Source organism: Corvus hawaiiensis, chromosome 7 (assembly GCF_020740725.1).
Source record: "Corvus hawaiiensis isolate bCorHaw1 chromosome 7, bCorHaw1.pri.cur, whole genome shotgun sequence".
Classification (NCBI taxonomy): Eukaryota; Metazoa; Chordata; class Aves; order Passeriformes; family Corvidae; genus Corvus; species Corvus hawaiiensis.
In genome coordinates this window covers 16,425,624-16,452,153 of record NC_063219.1, presented here as the reverse complement: position 1 = coordinate 16,452,153, position 26,530 = coordinate 16,425,624, and the positions used below count along the sequence as shown (strand labels likewise).

General features: G+C 40.2%; 1 protein-coding gene across 3 annotated transcripts in view; it reads left to right on the top strand.

The window, feature by feature from the left end:
- Positions 1–24,991, top strand: part of UBE2E3 (ubiquitin conjugating enzyme E2 E3) — a 57,389-nt gene extending 32,398 nt beyond the window's left edge. For 2 of the 3 annotated variants that reach the window (XM_048309780.1, XM_048309783.1), the window contains 3 exons: positions 19,431–19,563; positions 21,292–21,439; positions 22,473–24,991. In XM_048309780.1, coding sequence (XP_048165737.1) covers positions 19,431–19,563; positions 21,292–21,439; positions 22,473–22,570 — 379 coding nt within the window. In that variant the 3' untranslated portion in view covers positions 22,571–24,991. Of the gene's footprint in view, positions 1–2,393; positions 2,528–19,430; positions 19,564–21,291; positions 21,440–22,472 lie in introns of those variants that run through there. The other variant, XM_048309781.1, reaches the window with a different exon arrangement.
- Positions 24,992–26,530: the final 1,539 nt, after the last annotated feature.

Genomic DNA, 26,530 nt, shown 5'->3' with positions numbered 1-26,530 from the left:
GCCAATAAAAGTCATACAGATAATTTTAACTTCTCAGCATTACCTGTCTTATGCCAGGCAGGGAAATGGATTGATGCCGCACTCAGCTGGCATGTTTCCAGGCTTCATTCATGGAGTCACCATGAACAAGGCCGGCTCCTGCCTCCCTCAGCACTGATGTGTCATATATTCCCAGAGCAGAGTGTGGCACTGAGGTGAGTTTTGGGAAAAGCAGCTTTAATATTTTTCCGTATTATTTGTGTGCACCACATGTTGGTGGAGTTTTCCTGCTGCTCTTTCCTCCTTACTCTGGTTGCTTGTTTCTGCTGCTGAAGCCTGATGGTTCTTGAAGAATCTGGTCATGATTCAGTAGCTGTGCAGAAATCCCTGAGAATGTTTCTGTAGGTTTTGACTGTGTTGTGTGTGCTTTTGCCAGTGTGTCTTCTGTGTGTGTGTCTGTGCTGCAAGACTGGGATATCCAGCCTCAGGCTGGTAAAGAACTTTTTTTGTCCTTCAGGGAGAGCTGGTTTAGTTCAGATGTGCTGCTGCTGGGATCATTTTTTGTCTTCTTCAGTAATGCAGGTATATTTTGAGTCTAAGTCCTCAGCTAAAGTAAAAGTAAAGTATTTGAGAGAACGAAATCAAAATAAATAAAACGTTGGTTATGTGTTTAAAAAAAAAAGAACTGTTTACAGTTTTATTTATTGAGATAGAGGGTGAATGAGATAATATCTTTACAGATGAAAGCCATTTATACACATGGGGGTCTGCAGAATAAATTATTCGATCCTTTGTCTTTTTTGTGAATATTTGAATATTAACATCTGAGTATCATCTTAAACTCTGATTTAGATACAAGCTGCAGAAATGTAACCTCAGTGTCTTGTAGCTGAAAGAAAGCAGGAGGCAGGGAAACGGCCTTGTGCGTGGCAAGTGTACAAGATGTCATGGCCAGGGCACTGAGAGCAAGCAGGGAAGCTCTCAACATATTTGGCTGAGAACTGACTGTGAAGAAATCAGGATTTTTTATGCCTTACCATTTTTAGGATTTCTTACAAAAAATGCAGATTTGGAGTACTGAGCTCAGAAAGAATGCAGCTGCTGCTGCTGCTTGGATAACTTTACGAATACCCAAGTGTAAAACAATTGCAAATCGGAATACACGTATGTATTTTCATGGTAAACAGACTAATTGCGGTGTCTCTAAAATTGTACGTACAGCTGTACTGTACTGTACAGTGGCTTTAAATTTGTTTGTTTCTCAAATTGAGGATGCTGGTTTTGCCTATTTTCATGTGCACTTAATATATCCTGTAATGTTTAATTTCTTGTATATTTGCCTAATTTGCAGTGTTATGACACTGGCATGAGTTTGAAGTCTTTTGTAGAAAAAAAGCCCCACTATTTTTCAAGACGTTTTCTTCCTTATCAAAGTTAATGGTTGTATAACATGTAACTCCTTTTAGCAGTGGAACTGCCATCCTTGTAACTCTCTCAAGTATGTTAGTGATGAACTCAACTCAGCATGTGAGCCATAGATGTTCTCTGGTATTTTAGTATTTTGACTGGCAGGAAGCTGCGTATAGACAGTTATAGATACAAAATGTATGGGTTATAGATACAAAATATTTGCCTAACTAAAACGTGGTGTCTCTGAAGTTGTGAAAAATTATTTAAGACAGAGTGTATAGACAGGTAGTTAAAGGGAATGTCAGGAACTTACAGGAGAGTTTAGAATTAAAGTTGTCATGTGTAACTTTGAATTTAGCATTACCTAGTTTATGAATATTTAATCATCTCCTCTAATATTTCCTTGTCATTTTCCTTTTACTTTTCTATTCCTTACTATTGAAATATTTCTAGATTAAAAAGAAAGATTTTTAAGGAGAAATAAATGTTGACAGGAGGAATATAAACACTGTTAGCAGATCAAAGTATTTCAGGTAACTACAGCAGATTTGCATTGATACAGTTTTGAGATTAAGATGCAAACAGCTAGAGGCAGTGTATCATCCTCTTTAGACTTAATTTATAGTAAAAACATTATTATTTTTATATTATTATGCAACAGACATAAACCAACTAAGAAGTATTTTGCCAGTGTGGGGAGGGAAGGGTTGAAAGCAGAAGAATGGTGAGGAGGATGGTAGATTCCATCAAGTGACCTTGCAGCTGAGAATTCCAAGGCCTGGAGAATAACAGTGTGGGAAACCATTTATTATGCCTACTGCTGTTTATCCTTTGTCTGTTTGAGAAGTAGAATTTCTGTGTAGAGATAACAGAGGTGTTTACTAAAACTTGGAGTCCCTCTCCCAGACATGCTTGTGCTCCCTGTCTTGGGAGAGAGAGAGATCAAAGCAGAGATCATAAAAAGCCCAGAGGAAAATCACAGCATGGAGTTATACCATGTGCGCGTGGCCCTTTGATAAATGGGTGCAAACAGCAGCCCGGATGCCCTGCCTGGGACTGGGCTGAGCTGGACAGTGCCTGTGCTCTCATTTTGGGTGTCTGCAGCCCAATGTGGTTTTGGGATACTCCAGTCAGCGAGGTAACAAAATAAGTTTACTCTTTGCATTTCAGCTGTGGTTTTTTTGGTTGTCCTCAATCAGCTGTGCGTGTTGATTCACACAACCACATAAAAAGAGGGTCATTTGACTAGAAATTCAGGAAGAAAAAACCCTCTAGTTTTCAGTAGTTGCTGTTAGTTATATGGCATGCTCAGAAGTAAAGTTTTGTAAACGAAACTCCTCCAGTTTGATTATGAGTCTAAGGTCAGTAATTCAAGTGAGTTGGAATCAGTGATGGTGAATGACACTTCAGTATTTCTGTGTGTCTGATATGTATTTTCAACAGATAGGAATGACAAATGTAATTTATAATTAATATTTCATCCTTGAATCTGAGGGATTGTCTAGGAAAAGGAATTTTGTCTTCATGGGATGAGGATTGCCTTCATTGTGAGAAGAGTAACAGAAGGATTACTAGGGGCATATTCGAGGAAGGGGAAGAAGATCTCTTTGAGAAGGGATGGGTGGCATTTAACTGAGCCAGATGGAGGAAGAGAGGTAGAGCAAACGTATGCACATTTGGGAGAACCGCAGTCAGTCTCTGCTGGATGAGTTTTTAGTGAACACGTACTTCTCTTGTGTTTCTAAGGGAGGTTAAGAAGGCTGTGAATGGAGTGGGAAGGTGTAAAGAGCTTGAAAATTTGAACTGTAAGGAGGCTGGAAATGTACGGTCTGCAGAAGTGGTACATTAGTTTTGTGGACCACACTTGTCAAAATTAATCAAACAACAACTAGATAAAGCTGGAGGGAATTCAGAGTTTGAAAGCTAGGATTTATTTTTCTGTTGGCTGCTTTCTGATGCCAAATAGACAGCTATGTTTAGTTTATTTGTGCTTGGCATATCAAATGTACCATGTTTGGATACAACCCTTAGCCATTCCTGCTTCACCTTGTTCCTTGAATCTCTGATCTGCTGCTTGGAGCTGAGCCCAGAGACCATTCAGAAGCTAAAATCCAGCCTGTGCCTGTTTTTTAGGCAGCACTTTATTGGAAATGCCAGCAAAATTGCCTCCTGGCTTTTATATGGATTTGAGGGTGGAGCTTGACCTTCAGAGCATTAGAGATTTTCAAGGCTGGGATATTTGCAAGGTGGGTCCTTGTTGCACCATACATGCTGTCTGGGTAGGGTTTCCAGGAGGCATCCCAATGGCACTGTCTCTCCAGAGCCTGGCAGGTTCACCCTTTTCAGTGCTCCACAAAGTTCTTCCTACATCACACAGCAGGTCTGGTCAGGATTTGTAGCTCCAATATGATTGAGCCGAGTGGATTAGTTTATGACTGTGTAGGCAGTTGATTTTTAAGTGACTAATGTAATTCTTGTTCGTAGGAAGGCTTGGCATAACCACTTAGTTGATCCAAGAAGCACAGAAATGCCAATCTGCAGAGTATATATAAAGCTTTCAAAACAGAGGAAAGCAAAGAAACAACATCAAAAATATATCATAATCATCAAAAATATATAATCATTATCTGTTTAACTTCATATTGCTAGTCGCTGTCTTTATACCTTGAGTGGTTTAGTGCCTTGTATGAGACATGGATTGCTGCATCTTCCATGGCTCAGCTGAGTCAGTGGTTAATGAGGTCATGCTGGGTGCTGGAGGTCTCTCCAGGGCAGATCTTGAAAGGGAGGTGCCAGCTCTGAAGTGTTTGGGAGGCATGTTGAAAGTGTTATAGGTTGACTGCTTCAGAACATGTTAGATGATCTATCTTTTCAAAAAGCCACACTCATAAAACTGCCTTAATAATGACTGAAATTTGTTAACATTTAAAGAAAAGAAGACTCGTAAGTGTTTAAGGCATTCAGGATAGCATGGGGAGCCAAGTGCCCTGGAGGAAAACAGAGTAAATATTTTCTTTATCTTTAATACACAAAAACTTAGGGTGGGCTCCCTAGTGCTGCTAAGAGTGACAAGGAAAGCTTCTGGAAAAAAGTCAGAAATGACTTATAGATCAGTTCAGCATTGACTGTCAGCAGGAGAATGGTACCACATTTTGCAGTACTTTGCTTCTTAGAATATATTCTGAACAGTTTTTTACTTTTAGTCTGACTGTAAAAAAAAAAACCAGTGTTGCTGCCTTAGCATTACACTTTTGTCTCCCATGTGGCAAGCCCGTGTGGGCCCCAAGTTCATCACAGCCATGCAGTTCAGGAGCAGCACTGCCTTGAATGAATGAGGTTTCTTGCTGCCTTTCTTCCAAAGGCACAGGGGATGTAACCTGTAGTAGAAGGGGCCAGTTATTTCCAAGTTTTACTGCTTGGGAGCTGTGGCCGTACCAGCAACAGAGGGATCATGTCATTCTGTGCCTTCTAAAAGGGCAGCTTCATGTCACCACAGTCTTCCTGGACAGTCATCCACGTGTGAACACAGCCACTAATTCTGTGTTTGCCAGTTTTATTTTTAGCCACGGAGGTTCTGTAGTGAATACTAGTGTTTGCTTGAAAAAGCAGCTCGAATGAAGTCTGTGATTTAGATGTCACTTGGTTTGGGACATGTTCCTTCTGTAGTGTCAGTTCTTATAAAATTGATGTTCCCTGAATGCTTTCGAATGTCATCTAATGAGAACTATATTTTAGGTACTTAAGTTAGTATTTTGGAGAAGGGAGGTAAGATGATACTTGTAACAGATGACCTCCAACTAGCAAGGAGTACAGAGTATTTTAGGCTTATTACCTAAAATGCATGCATCTAAATACATTTAAAAATGAGTGCTGATAAAAGTTACTTATTTTTATAGCACGAAATCGACAACATCCACAGGGTAGAATTTGTACAAAATGAAAGTGAAAGTACTGCTTCCAGTTTTAGTCATGACAGTCTTTCCAGAGCAGGTGGCATCCAGCAGTCTTGGTGTTTTGCCCAAAGTGAAAATTCTTTTGTCCAAAGAGGTTTAAATAAAGCAATGCTGATGTTAAACAGGACATTCCCACTGCACAGCTACCAAAAATCTGTATGTCACCCATTCCTCTTGGCCCTGGGCATAGGATATATTTCCTAGGTAGTTCAGGGCTGTCTTCCCTTCCATAGTGCAGTCAGAGCATCATCAGGCATTTGCTTTGCAATCAGCTGCACATACAGAGATGCTACCAGCTGTCTTCTGTGGTGTTTCAACCCCCCCCCCAACTCTACCAGCTGGAGGATTCATGTGAATGGGGTCTATATTGGGGTCTATATTCCCGCTTCATACTAAATCCATACAGGTACTTGGTAAGTATCCCACTGAAACAGGTTGTATCAGACTGACAGTCTCCCATGTCAGCAGTACTGCAGGAGCAGAAATACTCAACCAACTCTTCATCTTTTTCACTATATCCCCCAAGAGGAGACATTTGAAAATCATTTCCGTCCTTGTAAATTGCAGACTTGGACGCTCAATACTCTGCAGAGTGTATCTCTACATTGCCACTAGCGTTTATATGGAATAAAATGTTATGGACAAAGTTGTTGCATCTAAGTAAATGTCTGACTTGGTCCACTTCTCTTTTCATCCCCCTATAAGATTTTATTTTAGATTATCCTCAATAAGTGCAGCAATTGAGTGGCCATATGCTTGGCAAAACACATAGATAATTTACAACTGTTGTTTGTATTCATTTTTGTAGTTCTGAAGTTCTTTTAAAAACCCAGCCTAAAGGACTTCTTCCAGAATTAGTATGTTTTCACATAAATCTGGAAATGCCCGTACGTCTGCTCAGATCTCCAGAAAAGTGCATTTAGTTCATTAGTTTCATGCTGAAGTGTTAACATTTTAGGTTGTTTTATTAGGGGAGAACAAAGAACTCCTGCCTTGTTGAAAATTTGTTACACAAAAATAAGGACAAAGAGGTTCCAAAAGAGCTAATGCTAAGCATTGGAAACTGGATGAAGTTGTGCAGATTGGAAAGATTTCCAAGATATCTGGTAATTAGCTTCCAGTTCTTATGGAGTCCTGCCCTGTGAATGCTGCTGCTGCTTGTGATGAGGGGGAAACAGGGGTGAGATGAAGCATAACTCTGAAAAGCTGGATCTTTGTGTTCGCAAATTATCAGTGGGCTATTGAAGAATGTCTGAGTACCCCTTTGGAAAATCAACTCTTACAAAAAAAAAGTCCAGCATTTCTCCCTTTGCAGGATTGTCTTCTGTTCTGGCATTTGCTTTGTGTGATGGGGAGAGGGAAGAAGCTGTCAAAGAGCTCTTTTTGGCTTTTCCTGCCTGAGCCAATGTGCCAGTCTGCCCCACAGCAGCTTGCTGCGCTCCCCAGGGGCTGCACCACAGCTGGGAGTTGGTGGAGCATGACTGACTGGTTACCTCCCCTGCCTGGCCCAAAATGCCAGAGAGGCTTGGCACTGCTGTCAGAGCTGGTACCTGGCAACCTTCTCCACGGAAGTAAGGTAGCACACTCGGGTGCAAGGGACCCAGAGCCAGGCCAGAGCTTGATCCTTTGGTAATTATTATCATTGTTATTGTTGCTATCATTATTACTACTACTATTGTTATTTTCCAGCACTGGTGTTTTTTAGTTTCATTAAGGAAGATTTAAGGAAGAAAGAAAACTTGCCATTTGAGTTATTTTTATAAGCTGTCTCTTGGGAGCACTTATCTACACCCTGGTTATAGGATAAGTTGTGTTTCTGGGGTTTCTCAAGTTCAGGTGTATAAACCTTCAAGCGCTGAATGGGAAGAATTGCTGAGGCCTGGTGCTTTGCTTACTTGGCAGAGACTTGGGAGACTGCTTCTGTACCCTGTTCTGCCCCTTACCTGTGCAGTCACTTTTATCAAGTCATTGACCTGTCATGTTTATTATTTTGTGTATAAAACAGAATATTGATCTTGTCTTAGATATCTGCACTAAAAATGGTTAAGAACAAAATGATATATTTACTAGTTCTTTTTTTTTGTTACAACTATTTTACCACCTAAACATCAGTAATCAGTCCCAGCGCAGTAGTTACTAGTAAAAATGTTTATCTTTTCAGCTCTGAGTCTATTAAGTGCAATGAGCAGACAGCCTGTCTTAAGTTAATTTTTATAGCAGTGCACTACTTCAAAATTAGGCACTTGCAGCAGAGAAAAAGCTTTATTGAGATTTGTTATCAGAAAGAAAATTATTTTTCCTAGACTGCAAATGTAAGCCAATGTGTGGTTAATGGTGTTCACTAAATTATACTGACTGAGAATATGAAGGAAGTAGAGTTATGTATGAATATATAATATTAGGACATGTTGGAAGAGATTATACTTAATTTGTATATAACCTAATGAATTTTGCAGCAGTAGACATTAAGCTTTTCTCTCCACTGATAAATCATGCTTATAGCCTCAAATAAAAACCATACACAGTGTGAGCCTTTTCTTCCTAAGTTCACAGCCATTCCATGTATGTGTTGTGGCAGTATCTGATTCCTGAATGCGGTGCAACTGGTGCAGTTACCTGAGCTATGGAAAGAGGAATTTAGCACCCAGTGTTGGTGCTGTCCATGTGCTTTTGATTTGCTCAGGGTCTGAGCTGCTGTATCCTACTGCAGGCAGTAAACTGTCACTTTCCAACAGCTGCCTTGAATCTGGGCTGTGGGAGAAAATGACTTTTCTTACAATGGAGTTGAGCATATCTTAGTCTAGTGGTACCAGTGGTCCAAGCTCAACAGCAGACTTCTGTGGGTGTCACAGATTCCTTAGCTTGTCCTGAGCCATGGTAGCTCCCTTAGAGGAGGGGTACAAAGCGTTGCTCCCAAGGCTAACCCAAACAGCTTTTGCTCCTTACACTGCAGCTATCTCCACAGAGAACATTTGCTTTGAATATTAAATTATTATTGGTAGAGGAAACAATAGTCGGGCTGGATCTGGCTTTTCAATAAACAGATTTTACTAGGTGAGACTTGTTTCACTCAGATGTTTATTGACCCGTCTTTCCCCTGAAATTATTATTATTTTCACATTTTTCTGTAGTGTAGTACACCTTTGTGGAGTAAAATGAACTCATATCAGACATTGATTTCTGTGTATTTTTATGCATTATGCTTTCTGTATTCCTTTGAATTGCTGTGCTTTTGGAACTAGAGTTGGTATTCCCAGGATGTTTTAATGCTTTTTATCCATAAATTACACTTATGTATTCTCTGTACCAAGTGTTGCTTCAGCTGTTTCCAGCTCTACATTACACAAAGCAGATTCTTATCCTCAACTGCTTTTGTTTTGAAACTCTCCAACACTCACATTTAACCAGTGAAGTGGACATTGTTGGGCTAATGTTTCAGAACCCAAGTCAAGCCTGCCCTGTCTTGGTACAGGGCAGTTAATGCTCATAATGTTGGGTCACTCTAGAACTTATGTACTAAATGAACGTTGTAGAATGGTGTCAGAGAGAGGATCCTGAGCCCCTACTTTATCCCTACTGTAGTTCTGGAATTGCACTTGCAGAATATAATTCCAGCATGTTTTAAGCCAGTTCAGGTTGAGCTGCTGCAGCCCCCACTTTTGCCCTCCTCCCCATTGCTGCAATTCTTGTTCTGGTGCTGGCATCCAAGCCAGTCTGCAGCCAGCTGCTGCTTCCAGGAGTCCTGGCAGCAATCACTGTTTACTTCCCAACCTGCTCAGCACCACAGAGCAATTAATATTAAATAATAAATTAGATATATAGAAATTGTCAGCAATGATAAACTTGTCCTCTGTGCTGAATGCCATCATTTTGCTCTAAGCAGAGTTTAAAGCTCACAGTCAGAGTTCCGGTGTTTGTTTCAGATCATGAGTCTTGCAGAAAAAGAAAAAAAGTGAGAAGCTCATTTAATCAACCCTCAGTGTAGGAAATTTTGCTAGCCAGTGTGGAGACAGAACTAAAGATAAACCTCTGAACATTGAACTGTCGTGCTGAACAAGGTTCTTGAGTTTTGGCTAAACAGATTCATGCCCTTTTAAAACTGGTAACTACTTTCAATTCAGATAGCCCACATGGTGACCCCAAGCGTGTTTGGAAAGGAGCTGGACTTGAGAAGGTGTCCCTATTGCATGCAAGGTGGGGAAGGTCTTGATGTATGAACTGGGAAAGGACAATTCTTTTTTTGAAAAATACAGCTTTTTCCTAGTTACAGAGATTTCCATCAGACTTTTATGGCTTCAAGGTAAGCATCCGACACAGGGAGCTATGGCACAGCATTTTTGGTTTGTTAGGCCGTACAATCTGATGTGGAAGTGGATAGAGGCAAGAGGAAGAAAGTATTTAAAAGTAATAAGAGAATTACATTTGGGAGAAAGCTAGAAGGTTAGGAAGACTGGACCAAGAACTGACTTAGATGATGAAAATACAGACTTCTTTTGAACGAAAATATTCAGTGCTTGCTACAGGTTAACGTTCAGGAAGTTAGTATGAAACAACTCTAAGTACAGAACTGATACACATGTATTAGAGGTCATTAAATCCTACATAGGTGCTTCTCTTTCAGAGTTTTAATGTGTGGTAATGGAGGCAGGGTTATCTGGCTGACTGGTTTTGTCTTTACTTCTGTGTGGGCAAGCTAGAACTTTTTTGCTGAAGTTGAAAGCTGGTTTTTTAGAGGAAGGGGAAAAGGCAACTTCTAGCTATATTGCTGTGAAGCTGTGAAGAAGCCCAGTCCTGGAGATCCTGGAGGCAGAGGAGGAGGTTCCACTGGGGGGAGCACCAGGCATATTGGGTGTTCATCTTCTTGACAGGTGGGTACACACATTTCAGTGAAGGTGACTTCCCAGCAATTCTATCTTTCTTGGTCCTTCATGAAGTACCTGAATAAATTGTGGTCTATAAATTGCACTTTATTCTTTTATGATATTAGAATCAAATTTTTCCACAACATTAACACTGGTCACAAGTTTAATCAGAGGCTGCCTTTAGGCTTGAATTGTCAGATGGTGGTGATTCTCTAATTCACCAATGTGCTTTCCATCTTTAAAAACAGTGTTCATAGGTGTTCCTTTCAATTTTTGGATGAAGGTACCTGCCTCAGAAAATAAAATCTGCAGAGCAGTAGGAGATTTTTTAAATACACTGGTCACATTTTTAATACATTTGAAATTGCCTAGTGTTTAGGTATTTGATGTAAGTTGATAGCTGGGGATTTCATTTAATTTCATTTCATTAGTTAACTTGCAGGCTTAGTCTGTTGAAAATTGCCCACTTACTGTTCATAGGCATGAGTCTTTGTAAGTTTAGTACATTTTTAAAGACGGCTGTATTTTTAGTTTAATTAGGTCCTTTTGTTTTAACTGTTCTTTCTTCCTCCATCTGAAAGGTGTGCATAAGGGATGTTGGGAATCATAGGGAATCATAATCTCTCTTGACATTAGAAGTGTCATTGAAAATATTGGTAGGAAATCTTAAAGTGGATTTCTCAGTGTCACATAGCTTTTCAACATGAAGATTTTGCAGTGAAGGGTGGAGGTGACTGATGTCTGAAACACCTTGTTGCCACAGAACAACTGAATGACTTACTAATAGTGTAATCTCAGTCCAGTCTACAGGGTAAGGTGATGGTCTGGGATTTGGGAGATTTGCATTGCAAGTCATACTCCACAGCACACATTTTCTGGATGTATTCCTAGGCGGACACCTTAAACTAAGGATGCAAAACTTCTCAGGTACCATGTGATTCTTTCAGTGTGAATTGCTAGAATCAGTATGGAGGCTAAACATACTGATGGATAAAATATGCTTGTATCCCAAATGAGTTTTGTTTGTGTTAGGGAGTTGAGAAGGATCCTTTCTCAAAGAAGAAAAGCAAAATATTCCATGTTTGCTAAACCCCGGTTCATCAGTAATTTTGAGTGGAAGGAAAATGGGAACTGTGTACCTGCTAGACAGATTTCTTCAATGAAGTGATTTGGCCTAGCACAAATTGAGCTTTATATCAACAGCAAGAAAATAGTGTTTTGACACTATTACTACTGGTCTTTCAACACTGATGAAAGGGAGCTGATCTTTTAGTTTATGCTAAATTAAAGCTTTGTTATTATGAACACATGGCGGAATAGCAGGAAGTGTTTCCCTTTACTGACTGTTCTGCTCTGTGTTTTATTAGGTAGTATGGATAATTTCTCCAGTGTAAGCATATGAGAGGGACTTCTGTGCATATTTCAAGTTAGTTCCTGCTGATCATTTGGTTTATTTTAAATTTCTTCATGCCTGTGTGTCCTGGGATTTCTGTTTTCAGAAACAACTTATGTTTGGTAAACTTTTATGTGTATTGCCTGGGTACAACTCCTCTGTCAAGAGCATAGGCATAGACAATCTGATAGGTTTCATTGCATGGTTTAAATTAAGTATTTCTGTTGTAATTTACCAGACTGTGTTCTGGTATTTAGTTATTTTTTCAGAAGAAAAATTACAGGAATTCTGCCTCTGTAATTGGCTAGGGTTGTTCTGGAAGATGGAAAGGACCTGCACAAACTTCTAACAGCAGCAACAAAGGTGCTAGGAACTAGGAATGCAAGGAGGAAGAAGCTGTTGTAGCAATGAACCAATTTAGGCATTGGAAAAACTGTCAGCTTTCCAAAATACATTGCTTGGGTTTTCTACATATTACACCTTTGTTGGAATTAGCAAATGATTTGTTACTCAGCTTCCTTTGGTAATAACAGTGTATATTCTTCTACTAATGGCAAGTTTAGCACTGGAGGTTCTGGTCTGAAACGCATCTTTCCCTTTAGGGTGATTAACAGCGGATCTGCACTGGCTTGGATCCCCTGATGGTACAGCGTGACGTGACCCAAGTACAGCCACATGTTACATGGTTACATTTACAGACAAAACAGAGCAAGCAAACTAAAGTTCATGCCCTACTCTGGCTGCAGGAGGGCAAATGGCACTTGCTTTCTGAATGTGTATGGTTTGGCCAAGTTAGTTTAGGCTGGATCAGCACTTTGCTTTGAGTAGCCACACTGCTTTTAAGGAGCTCTCAAGTTGCATTTGCTTTGCACAGAACCATGTCCTTGGGCACAAGTCCTGCACTGCGTTACAACTGGCTGAGTTATCAGGGGCTCCATGAGTTAAAAGTAGGTTGGCTGGGGTTTTTTTAACACTAATTTCTAGATTTCATAAGATTTCTAGATTTCATAAGGACATGATAGACTTTAGGGAAGTGGCAGAAGGAAAGACCTGTACACTGAACTAGATCCTTGTGTCCTCATTTCCACAGAACCTCTGTGGATCTGCTAGAAGCAGAAAATAACCTTTTCCAGCAAACAAATGTAGCAGGTAGTTCGGTGGCAGGTAAAATAAGAACAGTAGTAATAAGTAGCTATATAAAGAAGACAATAGACTGAAACTTTTTGTTGTAAAAAAACTGCACATAACATGTAAACTTTAACAACCGTGAGCACCTTATCAAAAAGTGCTTTCTGGATGGGTTTGATACATTGCTATAGGCAGCCCTCATGTGTCCAACCTTAGAAAAATGCTTCAGTCCTAACATTAGGGCTATATTTGTAGCTCTTGCCAGTGAAACCAGTATGCTTTCTGTGTCTAGAGAATGTAGTTCCCAGATTCTGTAAGTAGAGGTGCTTAGGCACTGGTACTGATAATATGAATGCTGAGAATAAGCACTCCAGAGAGCCTTGTAAACAAGGCATTGAAAAATAAAGAAAATGGAAATTGTTATCCATGCTTGTCACAGGTCACAGAACTGAAAGCCACCCACAAACATTTTTAAAATTAAAGTTTGCTTCCTTTCTTGCCCTCTAACCAAAACCACAAGAGTGCCTCCACACTTGAAAAAGAGAATTAAGAAAAAAAGGTAGAGGACAAATTTTCTTCAACGTGTTGAAAATATCAAAGCAAGAAAATAATTTGAGCATCTTTCTATTCCCATGCTTAACATTAAAACATAACTACTGGTAAGTGATTTGTGCTTTCTCCAGGCTTCACTGAGCTACTCTCAGACAGCTTGCACCAGATAAGATCCTTTGGTTGCTTGTGAGATTATTTTTTGTTCTTTGATTACCAGCAGCATGACAGTGTGTATCTGTAGCTAGATAAAAAGGTAGTGTGCTACAAGATAGCATTGTCTAGCTCTGTTTTCACTCACTTTCTCACTGCATGGAGGGGTGAGGAGGATTTTCTCAAGTGCTGAGCTTAGCAGCTTGAATTAGGAGCCAGGCTCCCCATGCTGCTGGTGAAAAGTAGGTGTCACCGGAGGGAGATGGAAAACATTGGTATTAGGGAGTATTTGGATGTTCTTTGTGCTGCCATCACTCTTCTCTCTACCCTGATTGTCGGGGTAGTCTGAGGGGCAAATGTCAGCATCCACACTAGATATCCTGCATAGTAGATACGAATCTCCACCTCTGTGATAAGTTGGTGTTCCTTGAGCCTAGGGCATTTTTCTTTCGCTGGAAATGTGTTCATCAAGCTCAGAAGCTGAGATGGTGAAGCAGACAGACCCCCTCCAGATGGGATCTGTGTATTTGCCTGAATTGTATATGCTGATGGGATCTGTTCTGCCCCTTTAGCATCTCGTGGTGTTGCACTGAACTAGATCATCCAACAGCTGTAGCTGAGACGTTGGTGTCCAAAACACAGCCTTTTGTGGTGGTAACATCCTGTATGCCTTTGTTCCAGCAGGAATTGTAAAGGTCAATTTCCAAAGCTGTGTTGAAGATGTTGCAGAACTTCACTATACTGTAGCATTATGAAGTGGATTTTTCAAGCACAAGTTTGTGGAACATGCTTGAGGGCATTTTTCTTTCTTTACTTAGTACCTTCAATTGAAATAAGAAAAATCCAAAAATGATATCTTGTTCCTCTCTTAGAGCACTGACTTCACTTACACTGCTGTAAAAATTACATAGTGACAGAGCAGTGGTTAAGCAGTCTGTGAAGAACTTCAAGAGTAAATTTTGCTGAATCTCATTTTGAAATAAACATTTAGGAAGGATGGAGGCAGTTCTTTCCTTACTTGATTCTCACCCCAGGTGCCCCATTTGGTTTGTTAGCTGCTGCCTGTGTGATCATCAGTAGAGATCTTTCCAGCCTTTACAGTTCTATGATTCTGCCTGCTTGGGTCGCACACCTGAGGGTGGAGCCTTTGAGAAGAGAATGTGTGAAAATATTCTACCACTTAAATCTGTGCCATGTAGAGGTGTAGAGCAGTACCTTTAGTTTTATGATACCAAAGACATTTCTGGTAAGACTGTTCTAGAGTCTGGCAGACTTCACTGTTGGAAGCTTTCTAAAAACAAACACACCCAGCCCCAATTGTATGCTATTGCAAACCCAAATTCTATATCATAATAAAGCATTACACAGAGTTAACAACAAATCTAACCAAATTACATTTGTCTTCATCCTTTTTCTTCTCAATTAGCACAGTCTCAGTACTATGAAGTTGCATTCCATAGCCAAATTTAGAGCCCTGTGTTTTAGAGGAGTGCTGTTGACAGCAGTGCATTTAGCAAGTGCAGAAAGCAAAATGATACCAACATCATGTAAATTGGAAATTTCTTGTCCTGCAGTTAGTTCCATATGGGCAGCTTCAATGCATTTTGATTTAATGAATTGTAACAAAAGCTGAACTTGGATTTCTGTGACTACTGCATCGGGAGTCTAACAGGCTTCTTGCTGGTGTGAATGCTGCTGCATCCACTTGAATGCTCTTAACACTGTGCTGGAAAAGCTGTTATTCATCTTCAGGAAGCTTGAGAGCCAGGGTTCAGCAGAGTTAGGTTTGAAAGACCTGGTGTGAACCCTTGGGCCTCTAAAGTTTAACCTCATGTCTTTTCAAATTCACCGTCTGAAGCCACACTTGTAAATTAAATCTATTCGGTGGACTAGCTTGGCTACAGCATGGTTATAAATCCTTTGTCTTATCTGAATCAGGTATCCCCGAGTGAAGTGACAAAATGGATATTTGCTTAGGAAGCAGATGCAGACAGTTCACTCTAATTTATTTTTAAAAAGCAATCCATGTTTAATGTATGAAGTAAACCCCCCTAATTTTGCAAATAATATTTTTTCATTTCAATTAAATTGCTTTGTTATTTTGTCTGAGATTTGTTTAGCCCATATTGCAAAAAATTAATCAAGTGGGCTTTTTATTGAGAATACAGTATTGGTGCCTTTACCGAATTTGTGATGTTCTGAAGCTAATTTAGGAGGACAGCAGGCTGTTCGCAATGGGCTGCACTTGTATGCTCTGTAGCTGAAACACTGAAGTTGTCATCAGACCTGTTGCTCCATCAAGATTTTGTGTTTTAAAGGACTGGATAGAGGAGGATTTTTTGTCCATGTAGATTCTACAAGGGAGGCTGGAAGGAGTTGGGTCTGTCTGATGAAAGGAGAAGGGGAAGAAAACCATGGAAGTTCCCCATTGTAGTGCTCTGTCTGGAGTGTTCTGTCCAGTGGGGCAGACAGCGCGGAAGAGTCGTAGGCTGTCAGTCATCACAGTTCTCAGGGTGTAAGGTGAGATGCTTGCAGCCTGTGCTTGCAGTAGGAAAGTCTCTTGAACACCATGAGAGCTTCTGGGAATGGAGAGCTCAAAGACATCCCCTAGAAGGCCTCCTGTGCCAGCCTCTTTAGTGCCCAACAGGAGGACAGTATTTCTACTGGTTGTATCAATAGAAAATATTAATAGAAATATTCAATAGAAAATATTTTCAATAGAAAATTATGGACAGAGTAAAGCTTCCTTATTCCCAGTTTTCAGCCTGGGTTTTTTGCTGTTCTCTGGGAATGGAGAAGCAGCTCCCTCCCCATGTCTTTCTGCAGCCCTGAGCCGATGCTCTGCAGTGATGGGGAGCCGAAGGCAGTGCCTGCAGCGGGGCTCTGGCTCTCGCTCGCAGCTCGGACACTACCGAGGTGTGAGCTGAGGCAGGGCTGCACTTTATGCTCTGCCTGCAGGCAGCCAAGTGGGTGTAACCCCGCTGGCCTGTCCTTGTGGGAATCACTGCAGGGGCTGACACTGCCGGGAACAGGTCTGCTGTCCTCTGCTGAGTCGTAGAGAAAGTGGGTTTGTTTGCTTCCAGAAAAGATTACTTTGGCATGTATACAGAAGACAAAAGTTGAGTATGGCTGGCTGGGGATGATTCCTAGTGGAATACACAGGTTGCAGAAGTCAAATGAGATGTCTTGACTCTGGTCTGTAGTCTTGTGTCTCCTCAAACCAATAAAGTAGCAATTGCAGGGATGTTTAGTGAAGCAGGTGTATCTAGCTAGCGAAGCAGGCGTGTCTTTTATGCCACTTGGAAGTGAGACACCACTTGAGCTGTTAAATACAAATTTAACAAATCTCAATCAGATATAATGATTTAGCATTTTAAAATTTTCTCCTTTCTCTGAGTGCACTTATTGTTGAAGCTTTGTGTTTCTGTTGACATTGCAGCAATCTTTCCTCAGCAGTTAGGATGAGTTTCAAACTGCATTTTCTTCTGCTTACAAGGTTAGGGCCTTGCAACTCTTCTCGTATTATAGCCCCATCCTTTCCTATATTTCTGGTGGTAGCATGGAGGAGGAGAGGAGATAGTAACAGGCAGAGGGCCATGGCACTGGGCTTGTTGCTGCCAGCTCATAGATGCCCATGCTCTGACTTGGTAAGTGATTACCAAATAGTTTGACCCTGGACTGGTGGTGCACTTAATCATGACTGATTCATTGGGCTGAAATATGTCACTGATTTGATACATCCATTTCATTAATCTGATGGAATTGCATCCAGCTGTTAGAGGTGTATGAAAGAAAAGTACCTGACATGCAGGGCAAGAGCACTAACCTCTGCATTAAACTATAAAACAGTCATTAGGCCATCTAATGCTGAAATTAAATTGCTCCACAGAAATTTGGTTTTCAAGCACAATACTAATTAGCTGTAAGCTTGATGAATGTCAAGAATTAATTGAAACATTTCAATGGCCTGTGTGGGTTTTAAATATTGTCATTATTGCCCCAGTATTTTCAGTTCTTACACTAATTGCTTTTTAGGGATCATGAATAAAATTGTCTTCTGGAGTGATTGAAGGTACAAATGGTTCATTGCATTACCAAAAATGGACCTGTTTCCTTCTGGATTTCTCTTTTTTTCCTTAAAATGCATCTAGTATTTTTCTTCCATTTTTATGCATGCATTGCAAATAGAAAGTAAGATTTTAGACCCAAACTTTATTTTTGACAGCACTTGTATGTTTTCTTTCCTAGCTGTGCTCTGGAGGCCAGCATTCTCTTGTTACCTACTTTCATTTTGGCGGCAGGAAAATAGCTACAGCTTCATAAAATAATTTTTTGTTTTTAATTAAATAGGATGTCATCCAAATTTCATGATTATTTTATCCTGTTTGTGAAAGAACTGCAACATTTGGTACATGAAATGTCTGCAAGATAAAAAACATCTTGGAAAATTATTAATTGAAAGAGAATTCATAATCAAAAACAGCGTTTGTTTTTTTCTCAATTATGATCTTAATGTAAAAATAGCTGAATTTTTCATGTGGGGATTGCAGATCCATAGTGCAGACTGCTCATGTTCCTTGTCTCTGATGAGTGTCTCGGTGTTGGAGTACCCAGTAAGCGTGAGTGTCCAGCAGGGCGTTACAGACTGCAGACATACGTATGACGGATACATGGGGTGACACGATGTAGGGAGAGCCTTAACACTTGTAGGGAGGCTCCTGTGTGTGTCGTGCGATTCCAGAGCCACAAATCCCCAGGCTGCAGTGTGGTGCCATGCCTCGTCGCTCGCTCCATGTGCAGTCACATGTGACAGTCCTGGGGGCTTGTTCCTTGGCACCACAGAGGGAGGAGGATGGGGCTGCTTCAGCATGTCTGTGAAATGGAGGTGGTGCCTGGGAAACTGTCTAGGAGGGGAGAATGGAAAGGATCTTTTGCAGTGCTGTGTTACTGACTTATCTGCATAGACGTGATCAATCCACTGTGTCAATCCAGCATGAGCTCAGTGCTGTTGCTCTCCATAGCAGTCAGTTCAGTAAGTTTGGATCTCAGCAGGGCAGATTCAGGGCCCTTTGTGGAAGGCTAGGTTAATTTTTATCTAGACTTGCTTAAAGATTTGATTTTTTTTTTGTGGTGGTTTCTGTGGCGGGGAGGAGGGGGAAGGGTTTATTGTTTGGTTAGGATTTTTTGTGAGGAGGTTAGATGGTTATTGTGTGATAATAATATTAGTGATAGCTCAGAAGTTGAGAAAATTCTGGTCCCTTATCCATTCTTTCAAAGCTTTTCTTTAGTAATTAATTATGCAGTAACCCTTCCCCTAGTGAGAAATGCATTCAGTATTGTACTTCTTAAAATAAAGTATTTTTGGCTCGTCTCATTGCCGATTGCCCAGAGGCATAACACAAATATATCCTGAAGAAAACAGTTATTTGGAATGACAGTGCTGTAAGAAGCTCAATTCCATGTTACTTGATTCTCTCTCCCTTCCCTAGTTTTGCTGCCCAAGGGTGTAACACTTCACTCTAGCCTACAAAACAAGTAGCAATAAATGGGTATCCATGTGCTTGAAAGCCACATTTTTTATGAAGATGTGATCTGTTAAATGCTTGGAGAAGATGAATGTGGTCAAGACGTAAAACTCCTTTTGTGTATGAATATGATGGCATTGAGAGGGTGATTTAGAAAGGGTGATGAAAGTGATGTAGAACCTCAGAGCAACTACCTACTCAAGAAAATAGATCTGGGGGTAGGTTTCAGACAGTGAAAGTCCCACAGTTCGTGGTCATTCTGTTTCATTGCTGTCTCTCCAAAAGGACAGCAGAGTCCCAGCTTTTGTGCCAGTTTAAAACACTGAGTCCACTGAAATCAGTTGGAAATTCGGCAGGTGTTAAAAATCGTCAAATGGTTTTTATTAAACAAAATGAATGCCCAAGGAAATCCATAAAATGCCTCTCTCAAAGGTACATCTGACTCTTTCTTTCCCTCTTCTCTTTTTCCTTTACACAGTGCCGGTCCTAAAGGAGATAACATTTATGAATGGAGGTCTACTATACTTGGGCCTCCTGGTTCTGTATATGAAGGAGGCGTTTTCTTCCTGGATATCACATTTTCATCTGACTATCCATTCAAGCCACCAAAGGTAAGGGTAAGGTTTTTATTGTGCTTATCATTTTTTAATGTGAGAAGAATGCGGCTTGCAGCCAAGTGAGGGCTCATCACTTTCTGAATATCAAATTTGTTTATGGTCTCTTGAAAACTACAAGGTCCAAAATCTTGGCTTGCAGTCCAGAAAAATCCTGTCTAATTTACTTCTTGATTACCACAGTCAATACTGATTTCCAAACTTCACCAAGTGATAAATGAGATGAAAATTCTGATCAAGAGGTAAGATTCAAGAAATTGTAGTTCTATTAGAAGACAACACAAGACTTTCTTGTGTTTCCTTCTTCTCATTCTAGCTACTAAAATGCATGTATAATTCTGTTATGAGCCAGATTCTATATTAAATATTATCATGTAATTTTTAACAAAATGAGAAAAAAACTAAAATGAGTTCACATAGAAAACTGGAGTGTTATATTGTGACTTAAAACTGGGTAAATTAGTGTGATGAATTTCCATTATTTTAAAATGTCTATTTACTACTGCTAAAACCAGCAATCTTGTTTGATAATGTTTTTGAGCAAAAGCTATTTTTATTAAATTAAACTAATCTTAAACTAAAATGTCAATTCCTTGCTCAGAAATAGTATGGACACCTAATAAATTGTAATTTACTAATGGATATGAAAGAATTTAAAGGTCATTCCCTTTTCCCCTCCCTTAATGCCATATTACAACTCTTGACCAAGTCACCAGAAAAGACGCTGCAAAACTCTCACAACTTCACTGCATTCTACCACACAGCATGCTATGACTTACAGCTTTGGGGGCTATAACTTTGTTACTATAAATTTAATACCTTTTTTCATTACCAGAATGATTACAACGTAAAGAATATACACTCTGTATTTCACATTTCTCTGTAACCCACAGCATTTCATATGTTCTGAATTAAGAATGTTATACTGAAGTGATGCACAGTTTTAGACAAATTCCTCATTCAAATCTTGTAGATATTTTTAGAGCAGGATAGTTTTGGAATTTCTAGGATACATTGTGGATCCCTGCCCCCCCCCCCCCCAATCAGTATGAAAAAGAAATATTTCAGTATTTTCTTGTGCTTTATGGAAAAAAAAAGTGCACTTACATATTTCTCACTTCTTATTTGTGCAGAATGTTCACATGCTCTTTCAATATTAGTCTGAAGTAATTTAAAAACAAGGATGGATTTAGTGTAATAGCATTGTTTTGGCTGTATATTATATTGTGCCTAATGAAGGGTAAGGACAAAGATTTCATTGTTAATTTAACAAGACTAATTTTCATGGTCTGTATTTAGGCTTTGGAAAGAAAGATAAAGATTAACTAATACCGCACATGCAGTCAAATTCTGTCTACTTATTCAGCTTCAGAAACCACAGTAAAGTTACATTTGTGAGTAGAATGTTCCTGACATGGAGTATGTTCCTTAAATAGCTACCATATTATAAAGTAGGTCCTAATTTTTGTGGATACCATACAAAGGGCCTGTGTGAAAGCAGTTTATGGCCCTAACCTCATCGTGGTAGGTTTCTTAAAGGCAGCCGTGGCTACAGAAAATAGTCACTCTTCTGTTAAACAACTGTGGTTTAGAAGCTGAGCAGAGAGGAGCTGCCTCTGCAGAAGCTCTGCAGAACTGGGAGTCCCACAGGCTTCTCAGAGCCAAGGGGCACCATCCCTGGGCAGCACTGAATGACTCTCTCTGTCTCTTATGCTGTGTTTCCAGGTTACTTTCCGCACCAGAATTTATCACTGCAACATCAACAGTCAGGGAGTCATCTGTCTGGATATCCTGAAAGACAACTGGAGCCCTGCTTTGACTATTTCAAAGGTTCTGCTGTCTATTTGTTCTCTTCTGACAGATTGCAACCCAGGTAAGGAGCTCATAGTTCGCTGAGAGACTCTTAGTTGTTTGACTTAATTGCCATGGAATGTAATTTGTATATTTGATTGCATGCAGATTAAATAAAATTTAATATTTTTTAAATTGGGGATGAAGCACTCCAGATTGATGTGGTCCCACATTTAATGTGTTTTTCACTCCTGTGACACAACAGAAAGTAAATAGCGCTAAGTCCTTTTTTTCCAAGATACGATGGAGAAAATAAGCTGATGAAGGTCTGTATTGCAGGAGCTCCAGGAAGTGAGTGTTTGATCCAGGAAAGGAGTGACATTCTCCTGAGTTATAAATCCTGCATGTCGGAACGGGCCACAGGAAGTCTCTTCTCTTAAGACAGCAGTTGAAAGGTTTAATCTTGCAAGTGTAAGGGAGGTGATGTTCAGAGAGAACTCTCCCTTTTTCAAAGAGACTTCCTGCTCCTGTGGGGAGGGGAGGAGCTCCACTGGAAGCAGTACAGATTCTCAGCAACAACTCTGTGACCAGCGTCATTAGGCAATGGATGCTAATTGCCTGCAGTCAGGGCAGGAACTGAGCAATAGTGCTAAGGGACCATTCATTTACAGAAGGTGGTCACAGTTAGGGAGAAATGGATCAGCCTCTTTGGTACAAAGGCTTGATGTCTTCTGAAGCAAAGTGGCTCCCCTCAGTGTGTTCTGCAGCCCTGGCACTAACTCACACTAGTCCTGTGCAGCTCCCTGACTGGAGGGTGCTGGGCAGCTCGCTGAATGTCCCCTGCACCCCAAAGGGATGAAAGCAGAGCACCTGCCTGAGGCAAGATTCATTCATATGCAGATAACAACAATAGATTTTTCTGATTTCTTTTTCTGTTTGTTGTGCTTTGTTCATGTGTACTTGCTTGGAAATGTCTTATATGATAAGAGCTCCCACTATATTTCTGGTCTAAACTGTATTTTGGAATGGATGCTGTGTTTTAAAATGTGGTTTTGTTTGGGGATTTTTGTTACTAGTGGGATGGTTTCTGATGCATTTTCTCCTGCCTTTTGCAGCTGATCCTCTGGTTGGAAGCATAGCCACTCAGTACCTGACCAACAGAGCAGAACATGACAGGATAGCCAGACAGTGGACCAAGAGATATGCAACATAAATGACAAACTACTTGTGCAGTGTGAAGGTGCAGAAGGCAACTTTGCAGTGTGCAACAAATCTTTATAGCCTTTACAATACGGACTTCTGTGTATATGTTATACTGATTCTACTCTGCTTTTATCCTTTTGAAGACTGGGATACTGCCCCCCCCAAAAAGGTAAATGCTATCAAGAGTAGAAGTTTGTAGCTGTAGATTAGTTATGTTTAAAATGCCTACTTGCAAGTCTTGCTTCTTTGGGATATCAAAATGTATTTTGTGATGTACTAAGGATACTGTTCCTGAAGTCAACCAAATATTATAGTGCATTTTAGCCTAATTCATTATCTGTATGAAGTTATTAAAGGTAGCTGTAGATTACTAGGAATTATGTCATTTGTATTAAACCCAGATCTATTTCCAATATGTGGTACATGCTGTTGTGAAAACTGTTTTAACTTTTACCTTTGTCAGTTTGTAATGAAAGGATTTCCTTTTTCCCTTTGTAGCTCAGAGAGCACCCAGTGTATCATCTCAAACACAATAAACATGTTCCCCAAGGAGTAGTTTCTTTGTTTTCCTATTTTAAATTAATATTTTAATAAATTTAATTATAGTAACAAGGCAAGGCCAATGTATCACAGATCCCTGTGGATAATTTTTAAATTAATATACATAAGCAAAGGCTTGCTATTAAATGTTTAATGCACACCTGTGGATTGTTTAAGTTTTCCCTGTTTTGTTTTTAACAGAACAAGTGAAATTTCTACAATTTTTTGAAATTTAATACTTTTCAGCTCTTTTTCAACTTGAAATGATCACATTTCATATGCTTACTCCAGAAGTTAATGTAGCTGGTTGCTTCAGGGCCAGTCCTGCTCTCAGAACAGACTGCCTCAGTCTTGCTACAAAGGTTTTTGCAGGAGGAGGGCCAAGTTAGAGATAGTCTGGTGCTTTTGTTTCTGAGTAAAGCAAGTTGGACTTGCTGACCTAGAGAACTGTTATCCATTGAAAAAGGTCTTCCAAAGCATGATTGAACACTGTATCATCTACCCAGAAAAGAGAGGAGTACAATAAATTTAATCAGATTTATATGACATAGAAACAGTTGTGGGGGAAATGAACCTTTCTTAGTAAAAATGGAATCTGTAAAAGTGTTAGAGACTACCTTTTTCCCCCTTCACTTTCTGGCTTGGAAATTTTGTAACATCTGTAAGTACAAAAATACAGCTTTAGAGTACATACAGTTTAAAAAGTAGAGTCACTAATAGTTTTATAATTTAAGCTTTTATAGTTTGCCAGTCACAATATTGATTATAAAAAAAAAATAAAGATACTTGATTCCTTTAAATGATTTTTAAAATTACACTTAATTTTAAACTTTACGGTCTCCCTTACTACATGGTGTTTTTGGAGATAATGTAGCACTTCCATCAGTAAGATGCTCTGCTCATTTAATATATGAAAACTGAATGTTAAGTTTAAATATTAAAGCAATAGAAAAAATGCTAAAAATTTAGATCTAAAGTTAATCAATATTATACAGGTCCCTGGTTTTTGTATCACATAACCTTTGACTATGAATTGTCCACCCTACTTTAAATATTTCTACAGATGCCTGAAGGTGGCTTGAAGAACTGTGTATCCCAAATATCTCAACCTAGAAGCCAGTCTCTCTTGGTAGCTACAAGATAGCTTTAGAGTTCAGGTTAAAAAGTGCAAAAGGGAATGAGAAACAGGATCTGGCAGGTGAATATGCCCGAGTCAGGTAACAGACTAATGCCAGGAGATGAAGTGCTGGAAATCACTGCTGAAGGTGACCAGAATTTCTCGTCGTGTCATTGGACATGTGAGAAATAGCACAGATTGGCAAAGAAACAAGGGGCTATCACATCTGGGCTGCACATTTAAAGTCTGCTCCCTGCTGACCATTAGTGCACTCGTGGGCAACATGGTGCTCGTACACCACTCCAGTGACCTTCCAGTGGGGAGCAAACTATGGAGTTCACACATTAACTGTGTTGCCTACAGAATTTACAGATATTTATATCATAAAATATTATGGTATAAAAATACAGGTTTTAATTCTAATTTTAATGTATTTTGGGTTTGTATTGTACCTACAACTTCAGATACCTAGGTGTACAAATGGGATGCCTTGTTAGTGTTGCCCCATCTTGCCTTCCTTGCAATTGGATCCTTTACACTGAATTCCCATCCTCTTTTTTTTTTCTTGTTGGTTTGTCATGATTCTGTTCTTTTTTAATGTAGATTTTTTTTGTGTGTAAATTTTATATTTACTGAAGTAAAGGTTGTTTTTGTGTAAACATTTAAACTTTAAAAGAAAAAGAAAAGAAGCTAATTTTGTTTCTCAAGTTCTCTCTGCTAAACCATGCAGTAGAAAGAAATTTGTATTGTTAAATAAATCAATTAGTTGTTAAATGAGAATGTGTGTCTGTTTTCATGGGGAGGGAAGAAACCCCTACTGGAAATACACCCAAAACACAAGTTGCAAAGAGCATCCGGTGTTTCAAACTATTTCCTTCCTGCCTGTGCTGGGGTGAATACTGGATGCTACCAAAGAATGGCACTGATCCTCTTACAGTTTTAATTTTCTGTTCTATCTTCTTATCACCAATTACTGTATTTGGGAAAAAGTGAACTGAAATGACATTTTTGTGAAAAGACCAGCTGAAGACACTGCACGTGCCCTCTTCTTCTCCATTTTGGATGGGCTTTTCTTTTTCTGTTGTCTTTGGGATTTGAATGGGGAATGCATGCAGCTGTCTGGGAAGTTGCCCAAACTGGGCTCCAGGATGAGCTGGCATAAGGAGATCTCGTGTGGAAACCAGCAGTCCCAGCCTGTGACACTGCTGAGGAACAGTGGGGGGCAGACATCTCTTCAGCTGAGCTGGTGGCTACGTTCAGAGCAAATGAGAAGGGATGGGTAAAGGTAAGTGTTTTGAAAATAAAGATATTGCATACAATGGAGAGGCTAATAAATATCAGCCTTGTTATTTCTGTACTAACATGTTCTTGATGTCTCAGTGATGTGTGGTGTGCCTTATGCGGAGACAGTCTCACTGATCAATGTTGAGTAGTGATCGTTCCAAGTCTATAGCCAGGAAGGGAAGGGAGTCATAGAAAGCAAGACTGCAGGGCAGCCCAAGCCATGGGCCAGGCTTGCACAGCCTCATGAGGAAAGCAGCAACTGAACCAGGTCTGGTTCCTGCTATGCTCCCTCCCTATCTCTTGGGGGAAAAGGAAACTCTTCAGGCTTTGTGGTACACCAGTTCCTGCTCTGTACCGGCTTATTTGTGGCCATGTGTATTGCAAAAAGTGCGATCAAGCTTCTTCCTTTCTTCACCTTCATGTGTGGGAACCAGATTTGTGGCCTCTCAGAGGTGTTCTCACCTGCCTGCACCCTGACAGGAGAGCTGCAGGGCTCTGCCTGAGGGGCTTTCCAGTGGCTGGGTGCAGCTCTGAGCCAGGGGGCAGATGTGGCTGCATGGCTTCACCAGGGCCCTGCCTGGGTCACCATGGAGCTGGAGGGAAGAGAGCTGGAGACCAGAGCAGCTTCTACACAGGGACTTCTGCCCCTGGGGTTTTGTCTGCGTGGGCAGAAGCAGCAAAGGAAGGACTCCTGACTCCAGGCTTAAGAGTGAATTCCACCTTTCCTGCATTTTCTTCAGCAAAAATTATCAATGGATATTTATGTGAAAGAAGGAAGGCTTGTGCAGGAATCCTGGACTAAAGCAGTTTCAAAGGACAGTGACGGCGTGACTGAAGTGAGATTTGACTCAGCCATAAACCAGCATTTTATTTTGACAGCCTGTGCTGTAGCCAGGGAAACAGATGCATTTGAGAACTTGGCGCTGCTTTGTGTACAGTGTCCCTTCGACTTCTCCTTGCTGGCACCACTTGCATTTGTGTTGCACAGTAACTTCCAAGGCTGAACCACCACTCCCTTTCCTTTGCTAA